Below are 21691 nucleotides of genomic sequence, written 5' to 3'. Positions count from 1 at the left end.
GTAACAGTTGTTCTTAAGGTTTTAGATCTATGAGTAAATAATAGACTGAAGAAATTATAGAGAACTCAAATTGATATTTTTCAGCATGATATTAAGAAAACCATTTAGATTGTTTAATTTGTTAGTTAATATTTGAATATAACAAGTTACCTTGTAATGAGGTGCAAACACTTCTTGGCGTCTTGCACATATGGACTTCTTCTTCCTTGGCGTCTTCTGTTCAAGCTTCTCACATTGGTTGGTCCATCTCTTTCCACCATCCTTATAAGCCATTCTGGTTTCCTCGTTGTGAATACAATATATCCCATAGACAAACCAATCACCAACCCACTTCCATAACCCATCATAGCAATTTTCCAATCAAACCAACCTGGATCATTGTCATCTTCAGGAAATATTGTTGATGGCGGTTTAGTTGGCTTATCACTGCTACATTCTTTTGACATTGGAAATCCACACAATCCCAAGTTTCCAATGTATGAATCATTTGAAAATGTGTTAAACTGAGATCCTTTAGGTATAGGTCCCGCAAGAAGATTGTATGAAAGATTTAACACTGCAAGAGATGTCAAACTTGCCAACTGTTTGGGAATCTCTCCAACAAGCCTATTTGAAGACAGATCCAATGATTCAAGTTTTGTCAAATTTCCCAATGATGATGGAATATGACCAATAAGGTTGTTGTTAGAAAAGTTAAGAAGTTCAACTGAGTTGAACTTTCCAACTATTTCTGGAATCGATCCTCGGAATTGGTTGTTTAACAAATCCATGGCTGCTAAAATGGATAGAATTCTCTCAATTTCCGTAGTAACTCCTTTAACCACCAAAACAATTGAATAATACTCAGAAGTTGTTTTCCCCAAATATTCCATGGGATATCCTCTTAAATATTCAACTTCAGGACTACCTTTATCTCCACGCATCATAGCTTCAGATTTTTCAAAATACCTTATCGGCAAAAGACCAGTAAATTGATTGTGAGAGAGATCAAGTATTTGTAACTTAGTGAAGGGAAATCTTCTTGTTGAATATTCAATAGGACCATGAAATTTATTACTTTTTAGGACAACAACTTGCAATTTTGGAAGACTTCCTAACCAATGAGGAAATGTATCATTAATCATGTTAGTCCCAACATCTAAAACTTCCAACTCATTACAATTAACCAAAGAGGTTGGTAACGATCCATTCAATCGATTGCCATTAAGATTAAGATATTCAATAGGAACATCTAGGAATGAAGGGATGTGACCATGGAAGTTATTTGTTCGCAGGTCCAAGAACTCGAGCATATCATAGTTTTCTAGACATTGCGGAATTGTTCCAGTGAAGCTGTTATTAGACAAGTCAAGATGTTGAATAAAGCTCAAATTGCAAAAGGATTCAGGGATTCGTCCGGTCAATTTGTTGCTTTAAACTGAAAAGTACCCCATATAGGGTGGTAGAATCATAAGTGATCCTTTGAGCAAGTTGGATTGAAGGTTCAGAAACTGCAGGTTTGTCATCAATGAAATATGCTCAACACTTGTTAGAAAATTGCTAGAGAGCTCAAGATATAACAAGTTTTTGCAATCTATATGCTCCTGTACGGAAACTTGACCAACAATACTGTTATTTGAAAGGTCTAAATTTAACAAACTTTTCATGTTTCTCAAGAAAATAGGGAATTCAGTTAGGTTGCAAGAAGAAAAGCCAAAATACACGAGCTTGGGTAAGATAAAGTCAACCATATCACTTTTTAATGACAAAAGGTCATTATACGAAAGGTCTGCATAAATGAGATTTTTGAACTTTGAAAACTTCTCTAACTTCACAATGCCACTCAATTTATTTGATGAAAGGTTGAGATCAGTAAGGTTTACATGTTCAAAGATGGAATTTGAAACTGGACCTGAGAGTTTGTTGTTGCTGAGATTTAAGCGACCCAAAGATGATATTTTGTCGGTTAAATCTAAAAGATGCCTGACCTGTGGAATGTGGCCCTCGAATTGATTTTCAGATAAATCCAAATCTGAAAGTTGAATGTGACTGAATGCTGATGGAGGCAAATAACCAGTGAAATTATTTGCAAGAGCATGTCCAACAACTAACTTGCTGAGGTTACCAAAAACATCCGGAAACTCGCCTGAAAACCTGTTCATAGAAAGATCTAAATGATTTAGTTGGCCAAGGTTTGATAACAATCCTGAGACTTGACCAGAAAAATTATTGGAACCCAAATTCAAAAAAGTGATTCCCGTAAGGTTCCAAAGTGATGTTGGAAGTGATCCTATGAACTGGCAGCGAGAAAGATCTAGTTCATTCAAGTATATTAGATTACCAATTGTGTCGTACAATATTCCTGAAAAATGTGTTAAAGAGAGATCCAAAAACTTGAGGGGACTACTCCAGTTTGATTTTGGTAAACGACCAAAGAGATCCTCATTTCCTGATAAACGTAGCTCCTGGAGGAAAGGAAGGTGGAAAATATCATTTGGGAACTCGCCCTGTAGCGAACAATCATCAAGCCTGAGTGATATCAATGAAGAAGATAGGTTTGCCAAAGAATTAGCTTTAACTAAAGACATATTCACATCATTCAGATGAAGATATCTTAATTCTGTTAGGTTTTGCAACAGCTTACGAAATCCATGTTGGCTCAATTTTAGTTCTCCAAATTCATAATTATAAGACAGATCAAGTGAAGTCAGTTTAGACGGGTGAAAGATTTGAGTGGGAACTAGGCCATAGAAATGGGATGAAGAAAGATTGAGATGTGTCAATTTCGTGAACTCACCAAAATTGGAAGAGATTTTGGACCCACTGATATCATTACAAGCTAAATTAAGCTTTTGAGATGGTGAAGCAAGAAGAGACTGCTATTAGAGTGAATAGAACCAACAAGCCAACTAGAGCTAAGATTAAGGCCAATCACATGACCTGTGAACCTATCACAAGTGATTTCATCCCATGAGCAGCAATCATTGCTCTTATTCCAGGATTCTATCCTAGGATAAGAATTAGAAGAGGGATTTCCTCCACAATAACTAGAAGCAGAGCTATCAACTGAAATTGAGTTCTTGAAATGGAGTAACGCGGAGCTTTCTTTAGGAGGGCAACGTTTTGCCGATGGAGTAAAAGAGTTGATAGCTTGAAAATGTAAGAACAATAAGACGAGGCAGGGAATTAGACAGTGCCATAATAACCCCCACATCCTTTTCTCTTTACAGAAAACCGAAGAAAATGAAAGATGCATATGACTGTTGAGAGAAATGAAAACTAGAGATGATATCTTTGTCCATAAGTCTATGTTTATATATTCAAAAATTTAGTCCATCAAGTCTTGGTCTTGTAGAGCAGTGAGCACGGCTAGTTGAAACTCTTGGTCATGTAGAGCAGTGAGCACGGCTAGTTGTAAGCAGTGAGCACGGCACGGCTAGTTGTAAGTCTTGGTCTTGTAGAGCAGTGAGCACGGCTAGTTGTAAGTCTTGGTCAACAAGCCTGCCAGTAGGTTCCAAACATCATATAAAAGCAATTAATTTGATAAGATGAATCACAATGTCCAAGAACAATCAAAATAGACGGAAAGCAATGCCTAACTCTGGAAGCAATGAGTGGAGAAGGAAAAGTTGGCAAGACCAAACTACTAAGCAACCAATTTTTAGACTTAACTTTTCCCCACCAACCATCACTACGTGATGGGATGGTAAAAAAGCAAAGAGGGTTAATACGAGTTTTTGAGTTTGAATTCTTTCGGATGTTAATAGGGATGATCATTAAAAAGTTTTATCTAGTCATTTATTTTAGGGTCTTAAGTAATTAGTTGAAACGCACGCAAGCTGGCTCAGATATCCACAATCACAACCAAAAAAAAGAAAAAATTTCACCCAAATAATGGGTTAATTATACTTTCTCACCACAAACTTTTAAAATATCATTTTACTATCCAAATTTATATTTTATTTTCGATTTCAGCATCGTTGTGACCTCGCATCACCACCATTCTTCCCTGATCATTACTCATCAAAACCTCTAAACCCTACTCTCATTGACCTCGCCAATCGCAGACAATCGAGCAATTAGGATTTGTCCAACTGTCCCTCCCAAGTCAAATTTCAATCAATCACAACCATCAAAATTCAACCTTCTACCACCAAAAGACTCATCGATCTCTCCTCTTCAAAAGCCCCAACATCCTGGACCAAGTTTTCTCTTTATCTGTTGTCGAAATATAAATTTATATTATAAAATGATGTTTTAGAAGTCCGTGTATAAGAGAGTGTCATTAAACCATTATTTGGGTGAGAAAAAGTGCGTTAACTCTTAATTTATATATATATAGTCTCGGGAATAGTCTTAACAAAGGTGATTATGAATAGAAAGAGAAATGAAAGCAGTATAAAAATACATTGACCCCCAACTTTAAATCAACACAAATTTTTTCGACAACCTTTAGTAACGTATCGTTTTAGATTCTGAATCAAAGCGATTACAACTAAGATTCTCCAGCCTAAAAGTGGGCAAAGGTCTGCTCTTGATTAAACTTTTATAAAAATTGAATTATTTCACTGTAATTTATCCAAAGTAAATTTCACAATCCAACTATTTTTTTTAGAAAATTTTATTATCATAAAATTTTTTGCTTATTGTTTTATTCCCATTTCTAATGTTCATATCAGATTTTTTTTATTTTTTATTGTTCTATTAATTTTAATTTGACAAATCTTTCATCTTCTCAGCTGTTAATTTTGTGAATTAATTATTACAAAAGAAAATGGAAAATCTTTTATCTTTTATTCCTTTGAAGTCACTTTGTTGGTTGTAAACTCCATAATTATTAATTCAAATAGAGCTGCACCCCCAAAACTGATTAATATGCTTTATGCATGCCGTTTCCCTAAAATTGCATATGTTTAAGAACATAATTTCATTGACAGAATGAAATGAGAATCCATTTAACTTAATAAAAGAAAGTTGATTAAATATGCTTAATGTTATGCAAAATGCAAGAAGCAAGAAACAGGCCAGGGCTCATGTAATGGCTGAATTTTAAGAGTTCTCTTTACAGGAAACAGAAGAAAACAACAGATGATATGTACAGCAGTGAGGGCTGGTAGCTGTAAGTCTTGGTCACCGAAGTCTACACGTAGATTCCAAACATCATTTATATGTGAGAACTTCCAGGAACATTCAAAATGGAAGGAAAGCAATACATTACTTTTGGCAACATCTCTTTTTCATATCTTTTTCATAGTGGAGTCAATGGTATTCCCCAATTTTAAAGTAGCCGCGGATATCCCACCACAATTGACTAGACTAATATAAAAATTGACTGTTAACAGTGTGTTCAATAAGGCTGATTTTTTGTTAATTGGAGATTAATTTGTTTAGTCTTAACTGTTCTACCCACCAATCAATCAAGCCAATTAACTCTGACTCAGCTCTTCTGTCAGAAGAATATGTTTTCACCATGGCTTCTAATTTGAAGTTAAAACCATAGCCAAGTGCAGAAAACACAACACTGTAACAGATAATGTCTTCTAAAATAAATTTTGTACCACTGATATACAACTGCTTAGAGGTTGAAGCCTGTTTCCAACCATTTCAACTGAAATTATACAAGTACTCAAACCTCCCTCCTACACCCTTTACTCGCCTTAACCAAACAACACTAACAAGAGCAAATACTAATCGTCGCATAGATTTCATGTAAGGCCTAATACACCTTCTCCAGGTCATCATCTTCAGTGTCTGCAGCATTAGCGATGAATTCTACAAGCGGAAGACGGCGGCTGCAACTTGATTTATTTGAAGCTAAATCTGTACAGAAACAAAGTGAAACACAATTTGCTGTGGAGAGAAAGGCCCATCCATGTACACCAAGCATGCCCAGCTAGCAGAATACTATGATTTGCTCTTGCTTACTAGTGTTGGGGTAATGGAGACAACGCCGATAAAGAAAAGCGTTGCCATGGATTTGAAATCATAAAGATCCCCCAGAGACTGCAACTCTCCAAGAGCAATTCCAGCCTGTACCGCAAAACCAGGTGACTCAGTCACAAGTGATAAAAGTCTTAATATAATTCAAAAATATGTAAAAAAATTTTAGGTAGCTTCATGCTAACCTTCCCCCAGTATCCCAACATATCATACAGTGGATCACAATTCTGATATATTGAGCACATTTGTAGAGCAACCCAAACAAGGCAGATCAAAAAACCTTTTGACATCCATGAATATCAAAAAGAGAGAAAGAAAAAGAAACAATTACCAAATTAATTCTCAGTTTTCCAATCTACTTTCTCTCCACGAGAATAAACTTCCTACACGATTTAGATGAAAAACAACAAATTTCTTCGCAAGAAATCACTCTTCAAGAGGATCCAAGACAGTCTTACTTCTCCCACTTTATGCAAGTTCTTTGACATGCGAATGTTATGACAACTTTCTAATAACAATGTCTTGTCTCTCTCTATATAAAGTAATAATATGTTCCTCACCTATGTTCAATATAACAATTATAACAGTCAAATTTGGATAGTTAGGTTTAGAGACCAGAAAGCTTTTGCAAGTTACTCAATAGATAACACGTAAGTTCAGACTTCAGAGCTATTAATCAATAACTTCCTGACTCACGTACCTTGACAGTTACATAAGCAGCGGGAATGAGTCCAATAACAGTAGCCAGGAAAAATATATGATATGGCACATCAACTATTGGCGAAGCAACATTAATAAATGTGTTAGGCAAAGTTGGGGTCAGTCTCAGGAAAAGCATGTAGTTCAACAAACTCTCTCTTCTTCTAGCTACCTGAAGTAAAAACAAAAAAATTTATTCCACCTTTTAGGTTGATATAAACAAAGCCCACTTTGAGTAGAGATTCACCTGATCTTGGAAGAAAACCAGCTTGTCAGGCCATAATGTAAAGACAAGAGGTCGCCCAATCAATTTTGACAAGAAATAGCAAGAAGAAGCACCGGCAGTAGCAGTGAACACAACCAGAGCTACACCCTTGATGACACCAAAAAGGGATCCAGCGAGCAGTGACATAAAAACAGTCCCCGGAATCATGAAAGTTTGCATGAAAATGTAGACCACACAGTAGCCCACCAGGACCTGTACAGTATAGTCACTTGTGTAGTTCTCAAGGTGATCTCTGCAAAATAAACAATCACACGAAATACGGTCAGTATATAGCAGGAAATAAGTACATCATATAATCGGAAACAAAAACTATTACAATGTAAAACACAGCAAAGAACACCAGGTTGAAAGGAAATTAGCCATACTGTTCATTCCAAAACCAAGACCAAAAGGAAACAACAATACTTTTTGCACAGATAAAAAGAAATTTAGCCTCAACCAAACACTCCCCAACCCAGTGTTAAACAGGCTAGAATGAAGACTCCTTGTATGACTAGAAGAAGCTTTACCAGCAAAACTAGCAGAGTATCTACAATAGTTCCCCTCTCTCCAGTACGATTAAAAAATGAATGAGAAGCTGCATATGCAAATTCCAAAATACACTAGGTGTATCAGCTGACAATAAGACTTCTGAGAATAATAAGGATTTTGAAGCCCAACAATTCAAAAAAGCCAGTTTCTGTTAGATCAGCACCTCTGCCACTCCCGTTAAATGGTACATAAAAATAATATAATGTCCAATTAAACTCAGTCAAATTTCCACAGTCACTAATCACACTTCCAAAGAAATAGCAAAAATCATCAGCATTCTTCAATCGGCCCAATGCCTGTTAGTTTTTTATCCCACTAGTTCTCTCCTGGTAATTCTTGGACCATTTTCAGGTCTCCCTTAGTTAACTTCACAAGAAGAAAACGAGCTTTGGAATACCTGAACAAAACTTAATTTCCCTTAGCAAAGCATCTGTAATTAGTTTTCTCCACCCCTCCAGATTGGTTTCCAACAAAGGCATTTAACGATTTCCGGTAAGTCTATCACTAAATTCTTTCTAAGAACAACATGCAAGCGGGAAATCATTCTAAAACAATAAGATCCTTATTTCCTAGCACAGATCAATATGGAAAACCATGTTCATTAAATTATTTACTTCAAATACAACAATTTCCTGAACCAGTAATCCTAACTCTACAATTAAAAGCTTCATCCGCTTTCAAAAATGATAGATCTACAAAGGCAATTTCTTTTAATTAACACCTGAAATTAACCCTTTTGTCGGAAAAATACAATAGCCAAATCAAACACAACTCTGCTTTTGTTTTACACCCCAAAAGAGAATCTACTGAACAATGGATAAACAATCGCACACAAAACAAAATACCCAAACACCCATTTGCCTAAAATGAAACTTATTCCCAAAAAAAATTACATTTCCCTTAGAAAAACCCAACAAAAAACAAAACTTTACCATCAAAAAATTCACCTTTTAATTGTCAGAAACAAGCAGACCAGACCCTCAATTAAAACCCAGAAAAGATATACGATACCTGAGGATTTGAAGGTCCTCAAGGCTTCTAGGGAGCTTGAGGAAGCTGTAATCAGATGCGGGCATAGTCAGATAAACCAGCAACAGCCCCACCACGAAACCCATCACTACCATTGAAGCCAACGCCACGTCCCAAATGCTTAAAGGAAACTTGTTAATCGATTTCACATCCCCATTACTCTCTTCAATCTTCCCCATCTCTTCTCTCTTCTTTCTTCCCTTAACCTTGTTTTCACAATATATATGTAATGTAAAAGAAAAAAAGAAAAAAAAAAAAAAAGGAAAGCAACCTAAAAAGAGCTTGATTTTTTATCCTCTCCTTATACTTTCCTTGTGGGTCACTTCCCTTATTCTAATAGCTGATATTTGTTATGGTTTTTCCCTATTTCTCTTCCCTTCTTCTCCTTCCTTATCCTATGAAGAAGAGAAAGAGAAAAGAGGAAGAAAGAGAGACAAAGGATATTCGGAAAGTATATAGAAATTCAATTCGCAAAGCTACTCTACAAGATTCAGGTGTTTATTTATGGGCACTCAGCCTCTGCGTCTACGGTACACACTCTTTGCTCCAACCCAACAAGACATTGATTGGTGTGGCGTCTTCTTCTTCTTCTTTTTCACTTTTGTTTTTTTCCCTTTTTTCTTCTTTAATTTACAATATAAATCATATTTTAATCTTATAAATACAGTATATATATTCAATGCATAGTTAAATAAATTGTGTCTAGGTGCATGATAACCATTTTATTATTATTATTATTATTACTACGGTTAAATTATTGTTATATTTATTGAATTTATTTTATGGTTTTCAGTTTTATGGTTAATAATATGTTAATAACCATTTTATGTTAGAAATGAGTTTGTGTTGACGTTAGATTTATACGATTTTGCAAATATAATTTCAACTTTATTAAACTTAATAACCCATTAAAAAAGCATTTTAATTTTTACATTTAAAAATAATAAACCATTTATGAAAAGCATTTGTATTTAAATACTAAATAAAAATAAAAAACTAATTTACATAAATAATAAAGAAAAAGAATGACACGTAGTGGGAAGAGCACAAAAACAGAGAGGCTATAATTGCAGCACGGTAAGCAGAGGCATGTGCTTATCCCTCGTATCGCTCGACACTCCACATTTTTTACACGAATCACCAAAATACCCTTTTTGTTTTCTTTCTCGCTTGGGGATTGTGATATTTTAACTTTTTCACCTTAAATTTATATTCCTTCTCATGCTTACCTCTATACATCAAATCACGAGATATTGAACAGCCAGGCCGCCGCGAGAAAGTAGATATTTTTTAGTCGTGTCCGAATTCCGAAAGCAAATAATATTACGAATCTTTTAATTTGATAAAAAGATTTTTTAGGATCTGCTGGAAGTTTTTTGTTTGCTAGTTTTGGAAGGTTTTTAGTTAGGTTGGTCTTGAATTGTTTCAAAATTATTATTTGTTAGAAATTTTATGTACTAATTTTAACTAGTTTAAAATCCCTCTGAATTAGTATAGTATATTTTTTAGGAGTTTATAAAATATTTCAATTCAGAGTATTTTGATTCGTTTTAAAATTTTTATTTCACAAATACCGTATCCACTACAAAACTATTCCAATTATATTCAAAAAAGAATTTAACTATATTATGTACGTCTTTAACCATATTAAATATAAAATCATTTTAAGCAGTCATAAAAAAAATTATTAAAATCATATTTCTATATAGTTTCTTGAAGAAGTGGAGTTACATTTTTTCAATCATTCCGGATACTGTAAATAACGAAGAAGGGATAAGGAGACTTTATCACATTTGAAGTTATAAAATACTAACAAAATAGAAAACAAATGAAGAACTTTTACCTTATAATTGAAAAAACAAAACTCTCAAATACTGGTTGTAGTTAACGTATTTTTATGGGCATATATATAAATTTATCATTTTAAAAAACTGTCAAAACCGTTGAAAAATGAACTCCCAATCACAAGTTAAGTGTTTTAAAAACTCTGACTAAAGACCTCTCAAAACCGCTACGATGATTTATGTTTAAAACTGTTTTAGTGATTTACTCTCATAATTGCTAACATGAAACTCCTAAATGGACTTTTTAGGAATCTTAACATCCTATTAGAGGAGTACTATATAATACGAATATTGGAAAGAAATATTTCTTCTAATTAAAGTTTTGAACCAATCAAATCTAAGCGAGTTAAGACATAAAAGCAAACGATTGCTTGCCTAATCTTTTAAGCAATTACAATTTAAATGTCAATTCTGATTTATGCTAATAATTAATATAAATTATGACCCAACACAAATCTTTTGCTTCGCTACCAATACCATCATCTAACAGTGTCATATTATTATAATTATTGAATTACGTTGATTTAAGATCATAGCTGTAATGATATGTGCCACATGCACAAGGAATTATGATTGGTTAGACACATGTTGTAGGGGCCTGTCAAACATGTTGATTTGATTTTTAACATATGATCTAATTGACCTGACCCCTCTTCATTTATTTAATCAAAATCATATGATATAAAAAGACTATTAAGTTGTCATGCGTCAATTGTCATAACGAAAGCTATTTAAAATCTGTACAGATTTCCAAACGGCCGCGTTGGTTGACCCTTGACTTTACGTGCAAAAGAATCTCTAATAATACTCTATATTTTAAATAGTATTTTTTATATAAATAAAAAATATTTTTATTAATTTTTAAATATAAAAAATATATTTTTTATTCAAATTTAATAGATTTTTTGAATTTAATATAAATAAAAAATATTTTCATTAATTTTTAAATATAAAGGATATAATTTTTATTCAAATCCAATAGACTCTTTGAATTTAATAAAGATGTTCTTTATTTTTAAGAAAATGACTTAATAAAAGATAAAATTAATAAATAAAATATATAGGAACTTGTAGTTTATTAATTAAAATTAGAATAGATAATGAAATTTGACTCTCTAAATGTGGAGAGTCAAACTCACCCTATAATTTATATTTTAAAGATAAAAAGCTTGTTGGACTCTTGTATCTATGAATAGAGTCTTTATATAAAGAGTCATTTGGAGATGCTCTAAATATTATAAAACGTGCTAGTTAATGGAGTCATTTTTTTATAATTTTTATTAGTATTTATTAATTTCAAATTTATTGTAATAATATATTTAATGTAATAATACATGCAATTTTCCCTTTGTTATGCTAATACGTAATTAATAAATCAATTAGCTATATTACTGGACATACATGACTAAAATACTTATAAGTGTGGTCTTATTCTTCTATTTTTCTTTTTTAATTAAATAAAATAAAATTTAAGCGTAATTGTTTCTGCTTTTTTCTTCTCACATAATGGTCCCTCTGTTAACATTAGCCGACATTATTGAAGTGTTTGATATTTGTTAAGATTTGCTTTCAATTGTTGATAGAGACATGTCGACAATTTGAAGGACATGATTACGAAATATCATTTTGTATTTTTCTTTGAAATTAAAAAGAACAAAACAAACCCAAAAAAACTGGATTTTAAGCCCAATATCTATGAGCCACATTTAGTGACCATATTGGGCCGGTATCGGCCCAATACTTTATTGTGGCCCTTTAAACAAATTTATAATGTGGAAGAGAAAGAGGGAATGTCATATTCAATAAAGAAAAATGTTACATTTATATCCCAATCTCATAGCATTTTCTTACATCCCTAACATGATAGCAGATTGGCACTATCACCGTATCACGTCAGCTCCTAGTCCCACTACACTTAAGGCACCAAAAGACATTACTAGAAACAAACGGTCGTTCCTTTAGAAGGAACGATTGTTAAGAAACAACCATTTCTTTGGTTGTTTCTCAAGGTAAAGTCATTCCTTTGATTGTTCCTTTATAAGGAACGGTCATTTCTTTTGTGAGGAATAACAATTCCTTCATAAAAAATAATCATTCTTTCATAAAGAACGGTCGTTTTCTTCAAAATCATTTTGACGTGACAACGCCAATTCAACTGCCACATAGAAGTTATAAGAGAAGTTTGCAAAAGATTATTGACGTAACATTACTCTTCAAGAAAACAAATTTAGTAGAGTATTTGGTGGGCTCTGCCTCTGCCCCATGAATATGATTTAGATCATTGGAAAATCTAGTCCACTTTATGAGGGATTTCTTTGCAATTTTATAGTATTATAAGTAGCTACTTTTGGAGTTTATTACAACAAGGTCAAGTTATTTAAAATTGATTCAATGTAAAATGCCAAGACCATTATCATTAGTATCAGAAAAAGCATCTTTTGGATACTAATTTAGCCCAACTTAGATTCTTAAATTGTATCTTAGTTTATGGAAAGGTATTTTCAAATAGACATTTTGCCGTATCTAAAATATTCTATACCGAAGAATTTCACCCTTTGATCGGCTATTATTGAGAAGCAACTTATAGTCATAATGTTGAAACTAACTAAATTTATTATTTACAAGAATTACTGTTTTGATTTCTTATTTTATAATTAATGTTTTAGTAGTATTAGGATTTCAATTCATTATTTTAGTAGCATTAGGATAGTATGGAAATAAATATCAAAGAATCGTTACAAAATTGAGTGATCAGATTCAACAACTTCACAACACTAATAAAATAGATATTAATATTTTATTTAATCATCTAAATGAGTAACAAGCTGTGTATGTTTTAACTAAAGAATAAATCCTTACTGGAATTAGACAAGAAAAGGAAGGAGATAATCCTGAAGATTAATATAGTACAAAAATACTAAAGTTTCGCGTCAAGAAGCTCCAAACATGTAGTTATAAATATTTTGGCTTCAACAAGAAGGTGTCCATGTTGACGACTTATTACGTACCCGCAAGATAAAAGATATGGTAATAATTCTAAAGCTTAAATCATCGTCTCAAACAACTTTAGATAAATATTTTATTTCATCTTAAATATTTAATATAACATAACATATTTTTTTTTATAATATACATACAATTATTACTATGTAGAGGCAAGTTCCTTAAGACATGATCAAGAAAAACCATAACTTAGTATAATGTAAAATTTATTCTTATTTATAACTGGCTCAAGTTGGGACCATAATTTTTTATGACTATATAAAAGTTATTCCTATATAGAGTATCACTATAGAGATGTTCTACTGTAGTTTAAAGTTTTTCATTCTCCAAACTATATGGGCAACTTATTGATATTAAATAGATATTAATGAAGAAAGGTCAGTTAAATTATTACAATAATATTATACTTATAAAGAAATCCTACAAAAATCTACATATAAAGCGAGATGACAAAAAATAATAGAAAAGTGAAATAAAATTTTTTATTTCATTTTTCCATTCATTTTTTGACATATCACTTTATATATAAATTTTTGTAAGATTTTTTTATAAGTGTCGTGTTATTCAAATTATTAACATATATTATAACCTTATAAGTGGAGGAATGTCATTTTCAAGAAAAAAAAAAAAAAAAATTTTGAATTTCCCCAAGATTAGTGGATAAATCCAGTCCACTTTAACGAAAACATTATTAAAGTACATTGATAGTTACTCTAATCACTATTATAATAATGGGTTATTTTTTTTATTTTTTATTTTTAAAGCAATCATAAGACCTATCTCATAGCCAAGGTCAATGGTCAATACCATAAAATTATTCTCTTCTTTTCAGAATTTGTTGTTAACTTTCACTACCATTTCTAAAAGTTATTATAATATGCTTTTAAATATTATAATTGTACTCTTTGTTTTACATGTAGTAACACTTGATTGAACAATGAAAACTTAAATTTTCGAGCACAAAAAAAATAAAAAATAAAAAATAAAATATTATCTCCGATTGATTCAGGAGATATAACTCAGTTGATACATTTCTATTATTCTAATTGGGCCATTGCGATTACGAGTTGAAAGTTTAATTGTTTTTTGAATGCGTATAACTGTACTCAAAACTATTCTTGATAATAATAAATTTTGCAACTTGTATGAGGAAATAGTAAACTTAACCCATCATTCGACCATTCATGGTATAATTGTTGAACGTCAAAATATGTTTTGTGGGGGAATTCAAACCCTAAACCTTGTCGGAGGAAATTAGATATTTAACTATGTGTTTCAAGTTACTTGTCGGAGTAGAATGAAATGAACTAGATTTTAATATTAATTTAAATTGAATTAGATTGGATAAGATTTTGGATTGTGATGTTTATATATTGTATATTGTATAAAGTCAAAAATAGCAAGCATTTTTTTGTCGGTAACGTGTTGAAATTAGAAGTCATCTTAATAAAAATGTGCATTCTCTTTGTAAAAGCATTCATTATGAATAACACTACGGTAAAAGAGGCATTGGGTCGAGGTTGGTGATCCAACCATCACCTGAGACTTTCGAGTGTATTATTTAAGAGGTCTTAAATCTGATCTATCTGAATTACTAACAAGGATGACTATTTAGGGGATTTACTCGACTATCAATTTTAAGGTTGTGAGAGATTGGTTAAGATATGTGCAAATTGATCTAGACATTTCGATAAAAAAAAATTAATAAATAAAGAAAAAGTTGGTAAAAGAGAAAAGAAATTAGGCTAGTGTCTAGCTTTTCTTTAGGCTTTTTGGTTAGTGGAAGTAGTAATTGGAATTGTGGATTATTGGCATAGTGCTCTGCATATGTTCCTCGTTTGAACCCTAACCAATCCGATTCAAGATATAAACAGTTCAAATCTAACCCAACCCCACCTTAACAATACAGTACAAATTTGAATTTCTCTTTCATGGATTCAAGTGGTTCAATAAATTTGGATTCCCTTTCTCTATAATTTGATATTTTGAAAACAAAATAATGCTCATTTTTCTCATTTTCTATGTCTCCCTTTCAGTAAGACTTGGAATTTTTTACCAAACCTTTTTATTACATTCCACCTCGTTAATAATGGAGTTTGAAAACACCTATTTCGTGTAAATCTGAACCTCCTCGAGACGTAACACTATCATCGAACTTATCAAAATTTTCTAATATTAGAGGAGTTTGGGATTGACCAATGAAAAACATGATTAGCATATATAATTTTGTTTAAATTAAAAAATAATGAATTTATCGGATACATCCAATTCTAAACGTTTAATGTGATTGAATGCGGACGAGGCCAAATACCAGTGAAATTATTTGCATTAGCAGATCCATACCATTCACTTGCCTGGGTTACCAAAAACATCAGGAAACTCGCCTGAAAAATTGTTCTCACAAATGTATCAAATGATTGAGTGGCCAACGGTTGATACACAATCCCGAGACTAACCAGAAAAATCATTGAACGCCAAATTCAAAAAAGGGATTCCCGTAAGGTTCAAAGTGATGTTGGACAGTTGATCCTAATGAAACTGTGCAGTCAGAAAGGTTAACAGCTCATTCATGTATATTCAGATTAACCAATTGTGTCGTACAACAGTTCCTGAAAAAAAGTGTTTGAAGAGAGATCCACAAACCTGAGGGGACCTACTCCAGTCTTTTTTTGGTAAACACCAAAGAATCCGTCATTTCCTGATAAACTAGCTCTGGAGAAAGGAAGTTGGAAATATAATTTGGTAACCTCCCCTGTAGCGAACAGATCCGCCTGAGCGATATCAATGAAGAAGTAGGTTTACCAAAAGATTATGGCTCGACTGAAACATGATTCACATATTTCAGATGAATTCTAATCTCTGTTAGTTGTTTTGCACAGTTTACGAATTCCTGTTGCGCACAATTTTAGTTCTCCCAGAAGTCCATACTTTATAGGACGATCACAGTGAAGTCATTCGAACAGTGAAAGATTTGGTGGGACTAGGCCATCGGAACTTGATTAGAAAGAATTGAGATGTGTCCATTTCATGAACTCCCAAAATTGGAAGGAGATTTTGGATACACTGAAATCATTACAAGCTAAACAAAAAATTTAAGCTTTTGGAGATGGTGAAGCAAGAAGAGACTGGCTGTTTTAGAGTGTCAACCAACAAGCCCACTAGAGCCAGATTGAGGCCAATCCATTTGACCTGTTGAACCTATCGACAGTGATTCATCCCTGAGCAGCATCACTGCTCTTATTCAGGATTCTATCCTAGGATAGAACCTATAAGAGGCTATCTCCACAAGACAGATAGAACCGAGCTATCAACTGAATTGAGTTCTGAAATGGATTACCATAAGCGCTTTCTTTAGGATGTGCAAAGTTTTGCCGATGGACGTAAAAAGAGCTGAATAGCGTGAAAATGTAAACAAGATAGAGAGGCTGGAATTAGCTTTGTGCCATAAGACCCCCATGCATCCTTTTCTCTTTAAAAACCGAATAATGGGAAAGATGAAATATACTGTTGAGAGAAATGAAAATATAGAGATGTATCTTTGCCACAAGTCCCCTAGTTTATATATTTCAAAAATTTTACGTCCATCAGTCTTGGCTTGAAGTAGTGAATCTCGGTTATTGTAATAGCAGTGACCGGCTGGATCTTGTTTGTAGAGCAGTGATCACCGGCTAGTTTGTCGGCACGGAGCTGGTCAGCCAATTCCAAACATCATAATTACAAGCAATTATTTGATTAGTGAACACAAAGTCCCAGAACAATCAAAATATACGGAAAGCAATTTCCTAAAAGAACTAAATGGAGTAGACACGTCCCCAGAGTTGTCCTCCCTAGTGTGTTGCACACTAGCCAGTATCCACCTTCTTCACAAACCAAAATACTAACAACCATTGTCAGAGTTAACGACTTTTTCCCCGCCACCATCCCCTATGTGCCCAATGGTAAAAAAACAAATGTTCTCTTGAGTTTTCAATTTCCTCTAAACTTAATAGAGTAAATGGCTGAGGATTGATCCAGGTCTTATTTTAGGGTCCTAAATAATTAATTAAAGTGTACGTAAGTCAATCCGGACACCCTCGATATAAACAAAAAAAAAAAAAAACTCTTTTCTTCTTAATTTCCCCCTGCAAATAATGCTGAGTTACACTTTCCTCCCTACCAACTTTTAAATCTACTTATTACACAATTTATATTTCGTATTTCGAAATTCGCATCGTGACAATCCGACACTATCCCATTCTATTTCTTGATTTCACGTCATAAAAATTTTCAACACCCCACTCTTTTCAATCGCGACAATCAGCAAAATTATATACATGATTCCTCAACCTAACAACAGACATGTGCAGCTTTCATGCTTTTTTTGTTTTTTTTTTTTTTTCTTTTGTTTTTTTTGTTTAATTTAAGTAACAGCTTTGGTACTTTTTATTCTCCATCCCTCCCTTGTCCCCATCAAAGGCCAGACTTCTCACGTCTTCATACGACTTCTAGTCTTTCTGGTTTTCTTTTTATAATTTTCTTACAGAAAGTTTGTGCAAAGTTCTGAGTCATTTCTGTCAAGTAATATTGCAAATTTTCTTTAAGTTGCTCTCTATGGTCCAACATTAAATCATTCAATCACACAGGAAACGGACTACTGTTTTAAAACTTATTAAAACGTGGCCTATTAGTGAATATGTCAAGAGAAGACCCGTGGTCTCTTGCTCTATTATTAATAACTGTGCCTCCTTATCAATTTAAATATTTTATTAAGTATTAAAATTTAGCATCATACACAAAACAAACTGGGGTTAGAAAAAAACAAAACAAAACAAAATTTTGATTAGAGAAACGGGCTCACAACCATTTATAAGAATTAAATATATAAAACAATATAGGGCTTCACAAGATGTCTTCTAAAATAAATTGGTGTAACGCTGATATACAACTTCCTTAGAAGTTGAGCCTGATTTCCAACCATTTCAACTGAAATTATACATACTCAAACCTCCCTCCTACACCCTTATAACTCACCTTAACCAACAACACTACAAGACAAACACTAAATCGTCCGCTAGAGTTCATGTAAGGCCTAATACTGCCAAGGTTCATCATCTGCCCGTGTCTGCGCATAATTGGGACATTTGTAAAGCAACCCAAACAAGGCAGAATCAAAAACGCTTTTTGACATCCATGACTACAAAAAGAGAGAAAGAAAAAGCAACAATTACCAAATTCATTCTTGAGTTTTCCAAATCCCAAAACAGCTTCTCACCAAGAGAATAAACTTCCTACATGCTAAGTGATTTTTGGAGAACAACACATTTCTTCACAAGACATCACTATTCCAGAGGACCAATACAGTCTTACTTCTCCCACTTTATGTAAGTTCTTTCTACTAAACATGTCTTGTTTCTCTCTATCTAAAGTGTAACAGTCAAATTTGGCTATTTAGGTTAAGATCCAGAAGCTTTTGCAATGGCACAAGTACAATATTGGAGAAGCACCTTAATAAACTGTTAATGGCAAAGTTTGGGTCAGTCTGAGGAAAAGAAAGCAGTTCAACAAACTCTCTCTCTTATTACTACTAACCTGAAGTGAAACAAAGACATTCCACCTTTTAGGTTGATTTAAAAAAAAGCCCACTTTGAGTTGAGATTCACCTGTTCTTGAAGAAAACCAGCTTGTCAGGCCATAACTTAAAGACTCTAGGTTCCGCCAATCACTTTGACAAGAAATAGAAGGAAGAACCCGGCAGTGGGCAGTGAACACAACCATAGCTACACCCTTTGATGACAACCAAAAAGGGACCACTAGCAGTGTAATAAAACCAGTCCCCCGGACTCATGAAAGTTTGCATGAAAATGTAAGACCACACAGTATCCACCAGAGTTACGTATAGTCACTTGTGCAGTTTCTCAAGGTGATCTCTGCAAAATAAATATTGAAGCAGGTGAATTTTTCTGGACCTTCAGAAAAGTCAGTCAATATTTCTGAATGTCCTTTTTGGCGGCAAAGTTCAAAGTTGCTGTTTGATTGCAGTAGTAGGCTGCTGTGTTGATGGATTTTGTGATGTAATTTGTGATAGGTTCAAAAAAAAGAAAAAAAAAATAGTTGACAATCTGCAGTGTCCTAAGTGTTTTTATTAGCCTGACATGACGTGTATTATAATGTATTCCATTTAAATTCAAATTTGAAAAAATATCTACTGCATTAGGTGAACAGTGATTGTATTGTGTATAACTTATTTAATAAAAATTTAATAAAAAAAATTAATATTAATAATATAAATTACTATTATAAAAATTAATATAAATAAAATAAATATTATAAATTATAAAAAAATAATATAATATAACTTTTATATAATTAAATTATGATTAAAATACTTATATATATATGAATTTAAAATAAATTATATAAATATACATATTAAAATTAATTATAATATAAATTAAATAATCTACTAATCATTATTATAATATATAATATAATGATTAAACATAAAAATTATTACTATTCATTATTTATAACAATAAATTCTAAAAATTTACTATAAATTAATTAACTAAATTTACAATTTAAATTATATACCATTAAAATTATAAAAATTTTTAATCAAAATTAAATTATTATACTTGAATAATTAAAATTATATATAATATTATAATATATATTAATAAATATATAATAATATAATAAATTATATAATAAATTATAAAATCAATTATTAAAAATATAAATTAACCATTTAATGAATTTATCATTTATATTATACCCAGAAATTAATATAAAAAAATCAATATATTCAATGAACAATTATTATATAAATAATATATATTAAATTATTAATTAATTATTAATATATTAAATAATGGTGTGGTCTTAATTATAAATTATAGATTAGTAATTATTAAAATTATAAATAAAGAATAAAATAAAATAAATAAATAATAAATTTAAAATATAAATTGATATAAAATTAATTAAATTTAATTAAAAAATTTAAATATTATTAATAATTTAAATTAAAATTATTAGTAAAATTATAATTACATTATAGGAATTCAATTTCATCATTATTAATTAATTATAATAATTATTAAATTATTCCAAACAATTAAAAATTATTATATAAAAAAAATAATGAGTAAAGATATCAAGAAATTTATTAAAAGATAATATATATTTATATTAATTATATATAAATAATTATAATTATAATATAAATTTTAAACTAATATCAAAATTAATTTATCAAATTAAATAATTAAGAAATAATAAATTCTTTATTAATACATAAAAAAAATAAATTATATAATTATTAAAATTTAATATATTATATTATCATTATAATTACTACAATTAAACTTAATATCAAAAATGACTATACGTTATAATACAGTATTCCAAAAAACAATACTTCAAAAATAATTTAATTCATTCTTCATTAATATCTATGATAATAAAAAACTCAATCTATAAAAGTACTAAAAATTATATTAAATTAAAAATTGTAAAACCTAACCAATCTAAATAATTAATATCTATCCAACATCTAAAATAAATAAAAAATTATTATAATTAATTATTATAATTAAATTTTAATATCTATCATTAAATTACAAAGGGTTAAAAAAAAAGTGTATAAAATTAAATGATCTAATATCATCTAATTAAAGTAATATTAATAATAATATAAATTCAATACAAAAAACTTAAAAAATATTAAACTCCCTGATTTTGAATGCAAAGCCAGAGCAGTTTCTCATGCAGCCATCTCTCTCTCTCTCTTTTGCTTAATGTCATTCTCCTCATCACTCTCAGCAAAACCAACCAATAAACAATCCCCTCTCTCAGTCTCCTTAAAAAAATGAATGAAAAGCTGCATATGCAAATTCCAAAATACACTAGTGTATCATCTAACAATAAGACTTCTGAGAATAATAAGGATTTGAAACACAAAATTCATAAAAGCAAGTTTCTGTTAGATCAGAACCTCTCCACTGCCGTTAAATGGTACATAAAAATAATATAACGTCCAATTAAACTCAGTCAGATCTCCACGGTCAATAATCAAATTTCCAAAGAAATAGCAAAAATCATCACAACCTATTCGGCGGCGTTACTGACGAAAACTCGCGCCTTTCTTCATCTTCTCCGACAATAATCCATCAAAAGAAAAAACCTAATCTTGATTCGCAATCAGGGTCTGAGCCCGCCGTAAAATCCTAAGAACTCCGACCTTCGGATTCTAACATTGCTGGCTGAAGAAGCTAAGAAGGTAACGGAGGAATAACCTAATCTTGATTTGCGTGTTGAAGAAGCCACTCAACCTCCCAAAAACTAATTTGAACGCAGCAAGAATGAAAGGCGAAGGAGTGAAAAGAGGAAGAGGAAGAAG

At 31.6% G+C, this 21691-nt stretch overlaps 2 protein-coding genes across 2 annotated transcripts; both read right to left on the bottom strand.

The window, feature by feature from the left end:
- Window positions 1-146: 146 nt before the first annotated feature.
- On the bottom strand, window positions 147-2567 carry LOC116106647 (receptor-like protein 34). Its single transcript, XM_031393001.1, has 2 exons — window positions 1429-2567; window positions 147-1332 (listed from the first exon to the last, which is right to left on the bottom strand). Exons 1-2 carry the CDS (start codon window positions 2565-2567, stop codon window positions 147-149), a joined length of 2325 nt encoding a protein of 774 aa, XP_031248861.1.
- A 3184-nt stretch (window positions 2568-5751) lies between these two features.
- On the bottom strand, window positions 5752-8878 carry LOC116106606 (uncharacterized membrane protein At4g09580-like). The gene is made up of 4 exons (XM_031392971.1): window positions 8447-8878; window positions 6866-7136; window positions 6620-6790; window positions 5752-6009 (listed from the first exon to the last, which is right to left on the bottom strand). The coding sequence occupies exons 1-4, from the start codon at window positions 8641-8643 to the stop codon at window positions 5884-5886; spliced, it is 765 nt and encodes a 254-aa protein (XP_031248831.1). The 5' UTR covers window positions 8644-8878; the 3' UTR covers window positions 5752-5883.
- Between the last annotated feature and the right edge of the window lie 12813 nt (window positions 8879-21691).

Source organism: Pistacia vera, unplaced genomic scaffold (assembly GCF_008641045.1).
Source record: "Pistacia vera cultivar Batoury unplaced genomic scaffold, PisVer_v2 Contig52, whole genome shotgun sequence".
Taxonomy (NCBI): Eukaryota; Viridiplantae; Streptophyta; class Magnoliopsida; order Sapindales; family Anacardiaceae; genus Pistacia; species Pistacia vera.
The sequence above is the reverse complement of the archived record's forward strand: the minus strand, read 5'-3'. Positions and strand labels throughout refer to the sequence as shown.

What these genes read in the sequence shown, in the direction of transcription:
- LOC116106647 (XM_031393001.1), bottom strand. Translation starts at nt 2,567, where the DNA reads ATGTCTTTAGTTAAAGCTAATTCTTTGGCAAACCTATCTTCTTCATTG. An exon ending in ATTCTACCACCCTATATGGG is followed by an intron (nt 1,333 to 1,428) that starts GTACTTTTCAGT and finishes GTCTAATAACAG; the next exon opens with CTTCACTGGAACAATTCCGC.
- LOC116106606 (XM_031392971.1), bottom strand. Translation starts at nt 8,643, where the DNA reads ATGGGGAAGATTGAAGAGAGTAATGGGGATGTGAAATCGATTAACAAG. An exon ending in GAGGACCTTCAAATCCTCAG is followed by an intron (nt 7,137 to 8,446) that starts GTATCGTATATC and finishes TTTATTTTGCAG; the next exon opens with AGATCACCTTGAGAACTACA. An exon ending in TGGTTTTCTTCCAAGATCAG is followed by an intron (nt 6,791 to 6,865) that starts GTGAATCTCTAC and finishes TTTTTACTTCAG; the next exon opens with GTAGCTAGAAGAAGAGAGAG.